At 39.7% G+C, this 13,280-nt stretch overlaps 1 protein-coding gene across 1 annotated transcript in view; it reads right to left on the bottom strand.

Moving 5' to 3' along the window:
* esrrb (estrogen-related receptor beta) overlaps positions 1–8,528 on the bottom strand; it is a 26,750-nt gene extending 18,222 nt beyond the window's left edge. Inside the window, exons 1-2 of the mRNA XM_010769194.1 lie at positions 8,095–8,528; positions 4,467–4,535 (exon numbers count right to left, since the gene is read on the bottom strand). Coding sequence (XP_010767496.1) covers positions 4,467–4,535; positions 8,095–8,144 — 119 coding nt within the window. The 5' untranslated portion in view covers positions 8,145–8,528. The remainder of the gene's footprint in view (positions 1–4,466; positions 4,536–8,094) is intronic.
* Between the last annotated feature and the right edge of the window lie 4,752 nt (positions 8,529–13,280).

The raw sequence follows: 13,280 nt of genomic DNA on the forward strand, positions 1-13,280 counted from the left end.
GGGGGGGGGGGAACCATGCTGCTCTGTGGCCCGGGCAATTAAGTTTTTCAATCTCCAGCAGAGGATTATATTTAGCTGCTCCACAGCGATGTCACTGTAGTCTTTATAGAGCTATGAGCTCACTCCACTACGACAACATGAGCCCCATGCTCCAGCGGCACCACAAGATAGCGCTGGCCAAGAAGCAGATCACATCTATTGATCCCCCCCTCTCGCTGCTTCCTGTTCTAAAGATGCTGCTGGCAGGAAAGAGAGGGCCTCTTGTGATACAGGCGCTGCTGTTTGTCTGACGTAAACTGTCTGGGCCGCACTGGGCAGATCTGGTTCTTATAAGGGGCTGAGTTCAGGATGTTGAGAGAAGAAAATGGATAATGACAGAGCTACTGTCAGTGGGGGATGTGAGGGAGTTGTCTGAACTCCCCACTGTGGGGAGCGAAGAGTTAACAGACTTCCATGCGGACCCAGTGGGGAAGCTCCCTGCTGAATTGAACAGCTCATCATACTGTATGTAAAAAAAGAAGTTCATGATAAGTCTAGTCTGCCATGGAGTACATTTGGGATCAAATTTCTAATTCGGCCTTTTCATTAGAAAAGATTAGTTTCCATTACATCCATTAAGTGGCATGGCCATGGTATAATTTAACAACATAAATGTACAATGGCTCGTGATAACTAGAAAAAGTAATTATAGTCCACTTGTAAAAATCCCCCTTAAAAACAGCTTCTATATAATAACGTTGTGTATATTGAAAGACTCCAAAGCTGGTGTGGGTAGTGACATCAGACTAAACACATGATACACTGATACCAATACCATCATACACTCTTTGTAATACTGAGGCATAGGTAGACCATTCCTTTTCAAAATGTGTATTAACTGTAAGCTATTCTGTTTGACAGCAGTTCAGCTCTTTGTCTTTCATGACTGTAAAACTGAACGATGAAATATATTGCTAAAAATCTAAAGTCAAAAATAGAGCTTTTTTATTTTCTTGACATTTAAGTGGAACAGTGTTTCTCCTCTTCAGTGACGGAAATGCTGTAATAAACTGTAAATTATGGTTTTGCAAGTTATGGTTTTCTCACATAACCTCTTACATCTTGATGGTATCAACCAAATAGGTTCAGCAGATCCTAATATTACAAATGAATATTATAATTAATCGATAAAGTCAGAGAAAAAGATTAAGTATGGTAATATGCTGCTATCACTGACCTGTCCAGACTTATATTGAAAAAAGAAGTCATAAAAATTCAGTTTTTTGCGCCAAAAGCCTTTTAAGGCCAGGTTTTGTTTAACTGCCATAAATGATGTGGAAAGCCAGTCGATATCAACCACAGCACACCTCTCACGTACGCTCAGTAGGGTTTCTTATGTCAAATAAAGAGGGGGGATTATAAAATATGAATGATGGAAATTTGAGCAAAAGGTCCAATCGAAGAGACTGGTTCACTTTATCCTAGAGGTAAAGGATATGTCTCATTTGGTTGAATGTTTTTTTGCACTGTGTTTGTGTGCATGTGTCACAAACAGAAATACATATTATTCTAAAGGGTTAAGGCTATTTAACACAGTCCAGTGTAAATCACAGGTTTAGACACAGTGACTGTGCGTACAGGAGGACGGAGGCATAGAGCCATGCATGAAATTACTTCATTAATCTTCTTCTGATAGGCCGTCCTTGTTTAGGGGGGACCTCTACCTTGATAAAACAAAGAACCTGACTCCATCATAAATTGTCCTCTTCATAAGAAGAAGAGACAAATACTAACAGACAAACACACATACATACACATGCAAGGCTAAATGAATACTAGAACATTCGTTCAGGTATCCAGGATGATTTAAATCAAATCAAATATGTAAATGTTTGCTCAGCTCTTCACAGTTAAATGTGTGATCCTGTCCATGGTAAAATAACAGCCCAACAGGAATTTAACTTCTCATATTGAAATGGTGGTTTGTAGCACGCACTTCCACCAGAGCCACAATGAATTGATGCTGCTTTAAACACTACTGCTGTGAGTGTCTGCCACCGCAGCAGACATAGTCATAGCAATAGCCTCTAGCTTTTTACAGGCTCATCTCTACCAGCTGCCACACATTCCCCATAAATAGTGCTGGTAATAAAAAGACGGGCGGGCCTAACTGATTTATACGGTAAAGTCCACCACCACACCATTCAGGAATAATTAAACTTTGGGGATATTTCCTGAATTAATGCGTCTCCTCTGGGGGGCAATCTAAACATTTCAGCGCTCACCACGTCTGGTGTCAGCGGATGTACTGCGAGGGAGGGGCTCTGCGAGTGGCAGGTTCAACAACCAGCCTCTCAATGCGGCCATTCGATTGCACTTAGCACTGTGGGGGTGGTCTCATAAGGAGGTGTTTTAATGTGAACATGTTTTGTGACCAGCAGGGAAAAAGACACACAGTTGTATAATTCGAGGAAGAATACACACTGAGAGGCAAACACACACACACTCACATTTTTACACTAACAAATGTGTCAGTGATCAGATGAATAATAGTGTTACGATAGTGACGTTGTAAACAAGGGGTTTTACGAGACATGAGACAAACAAATGCAACCTGTAATGAATAACGTTTTGTGGGACGGAGAGGCAGAACCCGGCCTGATAATCAGATTGACCTAAATTTAAATATGAAGCATCTCTTTAAAAAGTTAAAAATAATAATAATATAAAGTATGAATGTATTTGTAAATAATTATGAATGTTTAGTTCTGAAAACTATCCAATTTATAGAAACAGGATATTATAGAATATTTAAATTTGAGAAAAAAGGGTCCTTGTTATTTCCTGTAATATAAGCAAATGCGTATTTGACATGGGTCAAAAGAATCAGATACGTCAATAGAATTTCTTGTTCAGCACAGAGAAACTAGGCCTGTAGTGGCTGGCCTTTTTGCACACTGCCCTGTTAATGGCTGGTTATTGGTCCCATTTTCTTCCCTGGGGCAAATCAGGGATGAGTGATAGTAGTACTCTCTGTCTCTGGATGACACACCCATAACATAGCTGCTATAGGTGTGCACACTGCATCAGTCTTTTTTATTTAACGGATGGTGATGCCAAGTCACACAGTTTTTCCTTAAAACGACAGACTGCGTTTTTTAACTTAAGCCTGAACGTTAAATCATAGCTTTACATAGAGTGAGAGAAAAAAAAGAGGTCGGCCTAAGAGCTGTAATGGGTGCAAGGCTCGCCCCGACCATGAAGAGGAGACTTGGTGAAGCTGTCAGAGAGAATCAGAGCGGCTACCGTGACGGACGGTTTCAATATTGATTTCATAAATAAACAAAGCTAACCATCGATCCTAATGTTATTTTGCATTTCAATTACTGCTCTGAAACATAACCTTCAAACAACTGGCCGTTCAATACCAATAGCCTTCACTGATAAACACCCATATAGTTATGCACCTTACATCACATTTCCTTACCAAGTACGAATTAGTGGACATAGAAAAACAGAAGCGTTTTAGTCAGCTCTAAAACACTACTAATGGTGAATACCGTAGGAAACATGGCAAACACAGAAATCTTCAAATTAGGGTTCTCTGTATTCGAGTGTATTGCAGAAAAATTGCACTTATTCTTTCTGAACCTCTGCATTCTAGATGTTTTGTGTGTGTAAGTGTTTGCTCCATACTGTATGGTGTAGATGAAGAGGAGCCCTTCAGTGTTGGAGCAACAGGAAGAAGTGCTGACAAACCGTGTCAGTGATAGCACTCTGCTGCCACAAGGGCATGAGAGCCCACGTAGGCTAGCATTATGCTTCTCGACTAATGGACCTAGTTATTTTTAAACAGATTCTCACACTGCGGTGGAGGTGTCCAAGGTTACCATGGATCAGAAATCAGGAGGGACGCGTGCGGTGACGGCTGGTGGTTTTCTGTGCAGGTTAATGTTGTGAAATAGCCAAAGAGGCATGGTGGCTAATCACTGAGAGGTGTAAAGGCCAAATATCAGATGGGGTCTCAGAGGACAGCATGTTAGAATAACATGAACTGAAAAAAACTATTTGATACTTTCTGTAGACTTCCTTTTATGTGTACACTGAAAAAGTGCACTCCCTGTATCAGATTTTGGCCGCTACACTCCCAATATGACCAATTTGACAGATTTGTATGCATGGTATTGAAAACAAATGATCATATTTTAGAACAGAATAAGTTTGGATGTTGCATGCTCTGTCTATAATTTTCCTCAATTACCTACATACTAGATCACCCAAAAATAAGACATCTACTACAAATAATTAGGTGATTTAAAAGACAGTGAAAGCACTAAGAAGTATGAAGCTACAGAACAGTGAACATCCAAAGGGTCAATATACTCTGCATCCCCATTTGGCCTGAAGAGGGACAACATGCTCCACCCTCCCCCCACTCAGCCTGAGCTGAGTGACATATTTACAGTGAAAGTAATGATACTAGATACCAGAAATGAGAGGGCTCCAGCGTGGCCAGTGGACTCAGGAATCTCTCTAATGAATTGGACAACAAAGCCCTGTTGGTACAAGGAAGAAGTATTTAGAATGGGGTGACAAACGGAATTTTTAAAACATTACTTTAAACAGGCACGCATCCCCACAGCCCCTAAAAGCTCTGGGAGAGGAGGAGGAGGGTGGGAGAGGGACAGGTGGGTTGGTTGGTCAGCTGCAGCTACAGAGGCCACGGCTCCTGGCTCATAGCGCGGTGGCCATTCTCGGCCAGGAGCCTCTTCTGGTAATGTATTCTGAAACCAAATTACCGTAAGCTGATCCCATCTGGATAGTGTCTGTGCACGGCTGCTTTGGTTACCCACCACTGCCTCTAGCCTGCGATAGCATCTCCATGAAGACAGCAACAATCTGATTAACCCAATAACAATGAAACACTTGGTCAAAGAGCAAAGAGCTTTTAACTTAAGATACACTAATGCAATTCCCTCGCCTTGTTTTCCGAAACCTAATAAGAATCAAGCAGACGGACTGCTGGAGATGTTTGCAGGCTCTAATGCAGCAAGCTGGGAATTAAGTCAAATAAATTGAAATCTAATTCATCATTGTGTGCCAACTTGTTTTTGCTTTCTCTACAAAATACATTAAAAAGCTCTTATTTCATGAAAGGAAATTCAATAGCCTAGTTGGTTTTTAGCAGTGGCAATGCCCTTAAGGAAAGCCAGGGTGTTGATGGAACATTTAGAAGCAGAGAGGAGTCACATCTCAATTCACTGCCGCTCAGACCGCGTGTGTGTGATTTCTAGCGAGCACAGAGAAACTCAAACTGACAATCCTCAGCATTGGCTGATTTCTGAGTGGCGCGAACTGCCACTGCAAAACAACATCAACAATAAGCCTGTCAGACTCTAACAGTAAATGGCTCATCTCTCTGCAGGGGCCATGACATATTTTGACTCAAGCTAATGTCCATAACAGGGGGAGTGCGTACCAGTAAGAATACCATTTTGAGGTAATTACATTTATAGAGTATTTCACTTTTAGTAAAATATGTGAATCTAAAAACAATATATCTCCAGTGTGCTGAATAGCGTGTCACTCTCTTCTGAAGGCTAAACTCTGTTTCTATGTTATTCCCAGGCAGTGCCCTCGGGTCAATCTATAGAGTATACTACAGTGATTCCACAACAGTGCTGTGCTAATTACATGGAGCACATACGTCCCACTAATCCTCTCACCCAAGCATCACGGACACACAGCCCACAGTGAGGGGTGCAAATACCGCTGCACAATTAGCAGAGAGACACACACTGCTGGAACAAAGTGACTAGCAACACTCAGGCCAACGCTGGAGAGAGCCCACAAATAACTAACTGTTGGTGGGGAAAATGTTGATTTACTCTCATCATTTCTTCATAAGTCACTGTGACAGATTTTTAAGCTGAGGGATAATAAATGGCATCCCCATTTTACCACCAACAATTTCCAAACACGTCTTCACTAAAGTTATTTATACATCAAACACCTGTTCACTACTCAGCTTTGCACGGTGCACTGTTCATTTGAATGTATACATTAATCAAATGTTTTAACATGGCACACAGAAATGCAACTCCTTTCTTCTGCAGTTTCATTAAATATTAATCAGTACTTTCTTTTATTAAATACCCAATATCTAAATCAATAACCCTCCTACTACATGTTTTATGTTTTTAGGAAGAAAACAAATTAAATGTAAAGATTAATTGCACGTTCTAGCGTGTTCAAATGAAGGGACTTATTGTTTTACATTTGATAAATTGACTAACAATTAAGAGTCCAATGAAACACATGTCTTAATTGTGTCTGATAACCTAAAAAATAGATAAGGTCAATTAAAGTCACTGATACTAAAAACATTCTAAACTAATTATTTCCAACATGATTGAATACTTTTTTTGATGTATTAAGGTTTATATGGTTTCTGCTTGTTGCAATGAATATGATCCAAATGTGTTGGGAAGTGCATTTGTAGAAATAATATTGGAAAATGAAAACCTCCTCAGATTTCAGGATCATCATTTATTGAAAATATAAAAATATTGTATTGTGGGGTGTTGTGAAAACCTGCTTTCAAATATCAATATTAGTTTTGCTTTCCAATTTAGGAAATTCATGCAGGGAAAGCTACAATACAAATATAAATACACTTCAATATTTGATACAAATCTGTTACTGCTGTTGGTGTCATTTTTAAAAAGGTGTAGCAATACGTTGAAATAATTTGTTTTAGAGGAAAAACCAAGGCAATTATTTAATGTATGTTTAAGATATTCTTTTTAAATAACTACTTGACTTAAAGTCCAAAAAACACCAGTGAACAAATAGGTCAAGTGAAGCAATGTGTCTTTTTACTTTACATTTACACATTATTTTCATTGCTTTAACATATCATTTAAAAAGACTAAACTCCTCAATCATGATATCAATAAATAATGTTCAGTACATTAAAAGATCAGTTACAAAATACTGAATTTAAGAATGTAAGCTGAAATGTTTAGGACAACTGAAAAGAAACCAAATGAAATGTAAATTGTCTCAATATGCTCAGTTAAAAGGAAACTGTGAATTAAACGTCTTTAAACATCTGATTGGTCTTCCACAATACCCCACTTTTGCACATATGCTACTTCATCAATAATATCTATCAAACATTGTATATCATATAATAACGATAGATTAAATGATCTATTCATCTTAACAAATCTCAACACACACCTAATGCCTGATTTTGGTTGAGACATTAACAGGGATATGTTGAAGTTATTTCATTAAATTCGTACCATGAACATTTTTTAAATTCGACAAATAAATATGTTCCCTAGCTTGAGATTGACTTTGTTTAAAATGTAAGCTATGGAGGGATTTGCAAAGTTAAGAGTGTGAAGGAGCTGTCCCAGCAGGAGCAGTCCACACGCAGCGCGCCTCGTGCCGCTGGCTGGGACACGCTGAGGTTAAAGGGTCCTTTCATTTCTTTCTCTGGCAACAAATATTAAACTGTGTAATTTATCCTCGCCAATTCCACGGCTTCACGTTAATCGCATGTCCTTAAAATATCACTCCCCCTGGGCGGCCCGATGCAGGAACAAAGCCATCAGCAAACAACCTCCTAACCCAACCGGACAGGTACCCCAAATTCTTTAGGAATAAAACACACACTTTCCTGAATGGCACGCTAAATCGATCAGCCATGCTCGGGGTGACATTTATAAAGACTGGCATACATGATGTGCTCACACAATAAATCTACACACTCGCACACACACATACACTGCGCACCTGCCCTGTTGCTCTACACTGTCAAGTCCTACATGATTTAGGATCCCTTAAAACAATGAACAAGAGAAAGTGCATTTTTAAGAGTGTGAGTAGAAATGAAAAGGGAATACAGCAAGAAGAAGGAATTCAGGAAAAACTAAATCACTGCTAAAGAAAGGAAAAGGTTCAGGGCTGAAACTGGTGGGGTTTAGGAGACAAAACTAGAGCAGGCACTGTTACAAATGAGAAGTTAAAAAAGACAGAAAATAAATAAAAACTGCATTACAACAAAGAGGTTAAAAGTGAAGGAAGGAAAGAAGGTGCACCTACTGGTTATGATAGCTGAGAGGGTCGGGAAGACAAAGTTCTGAAATGTCCATCAGTCCAGTTTTAGCATTCCAGGAATGAGAGGAAGAGGAAAGAGAAAACAATTGAGACCCGCTTCTTCCCCAAATGATGGCACAGCACCCTCAGAGACAACGCTGCAGAAAAGCCCCCTCCAGCACGCTCCCCCCAGCCTGCACAGGTATGTTGGACCGGCGTGTGTGCGTGAGCATGTGTGTGGAGTGAGTGCGTGATTATGTATATATGTGTTGTAGAGAGAGTGTGTCTGAGTGTATGTAAGTGAAAGTGTGTGTATGTGTCAGAAAGAGAGAGGGAGCGTGTGCAGGGGGAGGGACAGATAGACGGAGAGGTAAAGGGGGGTGAGACAGAGAGAGAAGCGCAGGCAGCAGCGGGATGAGCGCTAAGATGGAGAGAGCATGAGAGCGCGAGCGAGGGGAATGACTCTTTGCCTGCTCGGGATAGGGCTCTTTAAGACTCAAGGGCTTGATGAATATGGAACAGCTGCTGTTGGCTGGCTCCGAGGGGCAGGACTTAAAGCGACAGAGGGGCCGGCGGAGCACTGGGGAGGAGGGATCCAAACGCTCACTCACACACTCCGCTCTGCTCAGATACAACACACACACACACACACACAGACAAAACACCCGATCACACAACAGAGACGTAAAGTAAACATGCAGCGTTTTTATCTGAATTTAGTAAAAAATAGTTGTGTAATTCTGGATATCCTATGATGTCCACATTGAAATATGAATGGAGATATTCAATAGAAGTCTGGGTCAGTGCATGCACCAAGCATGTGTGGAATATCTAATAGAAAAAGCTTTCTTTCTGTATTGTACTCGTACAATTTCAACAATTATTGTATTTAATAGTAAAGCATCTCCATTTTTTTGTAGTTCATATTTGATGAATTTGAAATGAAAAGCATTTTTTCTCAGTGTCCATATTTCTTTATATGCCAACAATTATATATAATTATAATATTCATTACGATGAGATCACACAAAGGCAAAAAGAAAGCCAAAGCACAATGACTTCACTCGACAACAACAGAAAACTTTACCAAACAGCTATGATGTCTCAGCTTAATAAAAAAAATAGTTTTCGTGTATTTTGTAAGATTTTAAAAAGTAGGCTGTACTGTTATACAACACATAATAAAGTCAAAGCTGACAGCAGCCTAAACCACAGCATAGAAGCTCCAGCAGTGGAGTGCATCTGCACTTCACTTTCATAAAGCAATAGCTTTCAACCCACTAAGGACAGTAAATGTATTTATTGAGCTGTGTAGCTCCATTTGCGAGTGTTACATGTGAGGTACCATTGTGAAACCTTTCACCGCCTGTGAGAGATGATCTCAAGCCATAACTCATATTCTGGAAGCCCATCAACTTCTAACGCAGCGGAAAATCCAGCTCTGTCTTCTCTAACCCCAGCTTTAGGAACGCCTGTGTTTCACTGTTGATCAAGCTCCATAAGAATGCAGAGAATGCAGATACCATTTCACAGTCGGTGAGGGTCTCCATGTTACTGTATCCCCACTTTATAAGAGCAGAGCTTACCATGGCATCTTTTTTGGAGAAATGAGCAGTCCGGCAATGGCTGACACTTGGATGAGTCAAGCAGAAAAGAAGCAGCACTTCTCAAGAACTCACGAGGTGTCTGACAACAGTCCTCAGGAGGTGAGTGAGGAGGAGTCGAGATCTACCAGCAGGTTCATGCGAAAAGGTGTGTTAGGTCGCTCTGCTGCGTTGTCTCTCCTGAACAGGACCAGTGTAACCCTTGGAGAGGAATCCAGTTCCATTCATCGGCTCACGTTTCTATAATCAATGCAAAAATAACACGCAATCCCTATTGATCATCACAGGCCTATTGATGTGCAGCAAGAGTGCCTCCATAGTGGCACAGATCACACAGCATCTGCTCTCTTTTTGTAACAAAAACAAATGACTAAATAAATGAAAACCCAATTAAGATTGATGCCAAATCAAACACCTGTCAGTTTAGTTCCTTTAAAGAGGAATACAATCACCATCAAACAGTTCTTCAATAAGACAATGTACTTATAATGAAAAGAACAAAATGAAAATAACTGTTCTCCTAACAAAGCACAAACAAGATGCACAATGATCAACTAAAACTATAATTTTCTTTAAAAGTTGTGGCATTCTAATCCATCTCTTTCGGATTTTAAAAACTATTTGTATATATTGCATGCTACCAAAACTGTCAAAACATCCTTGATTTTGAGTCAAATCACTAGAACACAACATCATTCCAGTAGAGCAAATAGCTGATCCTGCAACATTTTAAATCGAGAGACTTAGTAACTACTCAAAAGAGGTGGTCCTTTCTTATGACTGACAGCAACATTATCCTGGCATCTATCCTGCGTTTTGTCTTTCAAGTTGATAAAAGCCTTCACTTGATAAATCATATTTCTGCATATTTTCCTCTGGCCTCCCAAGCCTTTCCACTGACACCACACTGACTTTTGTCATGCAGTGTGAGCTATGAAAGCCCTGCTGCTGCTATCGTTGCCTCTTATCAGCTCTTATGAAAAAAAGTCACGGCATGTGACAGTTGATTTGACAGGAAGGGATCTGATACACATAAAGAATAGAGCTGCACTAGGCAAACACTCCATCCCACATGGCATGACAAAGTTAGTGCAGTACGACAACCAGGAGCAGAGTTGATAATCTAACAAGATATTTATTTTTTTAGTTTAAATGATTTTGACTTCCATTTTTCTTAATCATTTTTATAAAATCTGAGATATCTGCATGTATTCACTGTTTAGCTCATGCTTGCTTGTGTATATGTTATATTACATGTAGATATAAGGTGCAATAGGTAAACAGTAAATTAACTTGTCAGATTTACTTGACAATAGGTAACATTAGAAAATAAAGTAACTTTAAGCAGTCTTGCCAGCTAATGTAATTTGATAGTCACAAATTAATAATGACTTTATTTAGTTTTTTATACAGAAGTAAGTCTTTAAAGTCTGTGGATATCAACTCGTTTCTGCTGTGAGACAGGGCATAATACTACATAATATAAATTAGCATGTATAAAAATACATTTGCAAAAACTAGTATATAAATCTGCATTGATAATGGTTTGCATTTAACACTGTACCTCCAAATTTCTCTGGAAATAAACAGACAGCTAGGCCTTGCAAAGTCTCCATATGTAACCTTTTCATGCATACAGTAATGGTAAAATCAATAACGTAACTCAGTCACCATTCCCAGAGGAAAAGGTACAGTGTGCGGACTACACACGTTTCAATTAGAGCTAACCCGCGTGCACACTAATGTAATTTAGCTACAGGTGCGTCGATGCTAACATTGAAAATGCATACACATGTTTACTCTCTTTTAATTAAAAAACTACTCAGAACTGGGAAAAAACAAAACGCTGTGGTGCGAATGTGAAACAGGAAAAATAAACGTTGATGAATGTATAGTGTACCTTACTCGGACAAGTCATGTTGTCACCTCCCCGGCTGAGCACTGCGCACGGTGGCTCCAGGTTGTGGTTGTGCTGGTGGTTTGTCTGTGTCTGAGCGCGCCGTGTTACTGTCACACACCGCAGCCTCACTATCAACCCCTCCTCCGGCGCGCACCCTGTGGCTAAACAAACACCTTCACCGGCTGCAGCCCCGGGGTGAGCGGGGTCAAATGTGATTCAGAGAACAAGGAAATGTAACCGTTCCACCTGATTGTCTCGTGACTTCAACTCCCACTTTTAATTCTATTGTAGAAGTTAAAAAAACACCGCAGAATTTTGATAATATTGACCGTTTTAATTGTATTTGACCGTTTCGTGAATTCCTTTGCACCCAGCAGGTAAGGAAAAGTCATTTTAGTCACTTGGTATAGTTCCCAAACACCTAATTCAAGTTTTGAATTCTGTCAAATGTGTATATTTCGCCTCTGTAGTACTCATAACCCCTGTGGTGGGCTGGATACATTTTCATGAGCAAAAGTCAGATGACCGCAAACGTTGAAAGGTTGAACACCACAGCAGTCGTTTTCTTTCTCCTATTGATGAATAAATAAGAGGATAATAGCAGTGTATGTTGCAGGGATCACAGCTGTATCACATATCCCAGGTATTCACAAATTCTTCTATGGGGGGTGGATATAAATATGTATGTTTTTCAGTGTAGTTTGCTATGAAAATGTTTTGTAGGTTCAAACTGTGAAGGCCACAATTTGAAAGAACAATGCATACATTATAGTAAATGTAAGCTTACCACTAGCCCAAATAGTACCTCATGACTGCATTTGGTCCTCGAGTCCTATTTGTTGTTTCCCACCCACCATCAGTATTATATCAAAATTCAATATATACCAGAAACATCAATATGTAAAACATATTTAAAATACAATTTCCAATTCAGTATATCTAACTGTACAACCTCTGTATCATTTTGATTTGAATTGTGATTTTTTATTTCTCTATGAAGTGATTGATATAGTTTTTTTTTTATATTTCCCTGTCTCATGAAAGGTTTTTCCTCCACACGTTTTACATTGTTCATCACTGCCTGACTGCCTCAGCTGTGGAGCAGAGCATGAAGCCAGCTGACAGCACTAACCAACTCTATCATCTCCACTAGAGGGAGGGCTATCTCACGACAAGGCCACCATGGAGCTGCAGCAGAGGTACCCTTTATTTATTTATTTTCCCAGGGTGATAGTGTAATTCATAAACTGAATGACAGTCAGGATAGTGCCAACAACCAGGCGCACAATGGAGACTCGACTGCATTTACTTCTGAGCACAAAAACCTATCCATTACAAACGTGTAATTATTGTCCTTAATAGATTAATTCATGCTGAAAGATAGAAATGGGTTCCAGGCTATTGATGTAATCATTTCGCTGAGGAAATTAAGTGACATTAAAAGAATGATATTGTCACTGTGAAAGTATCATTGATTCTTTTCGAATGCAATTAACTGTATTTGAAAATGGGACCTGCACATTGAGCTGCGCAAGGAGCACTGAGGATCACTTCATTTGTGAGAGATATAAAGACCAAATTATCCCATCAAAGAGAAAATCTATAAATGTAATGGCACAGCGCTTCAGCACTAAGGAATGACAACAGCGGTCCTGTTCAGTTCCCTCTGTTAGGCATATTAACTACCA

The sequence above is a fragment of the Notothenia coriiceps genome, unplaced genomic scaffold, assembly GCF_000735185.1.
Source record: "Notothenia coriiceps isolate Sejong01 unplaced genomic scaffold, NC01 NC01_scaffold00006605, whole genome shotgun sequence".
NCBI lineage: Eukaryota > Metazoa > Chordata > Actinopteri > Perciformes > Nototheniidae > Notothenia > Notothenia coriiceps.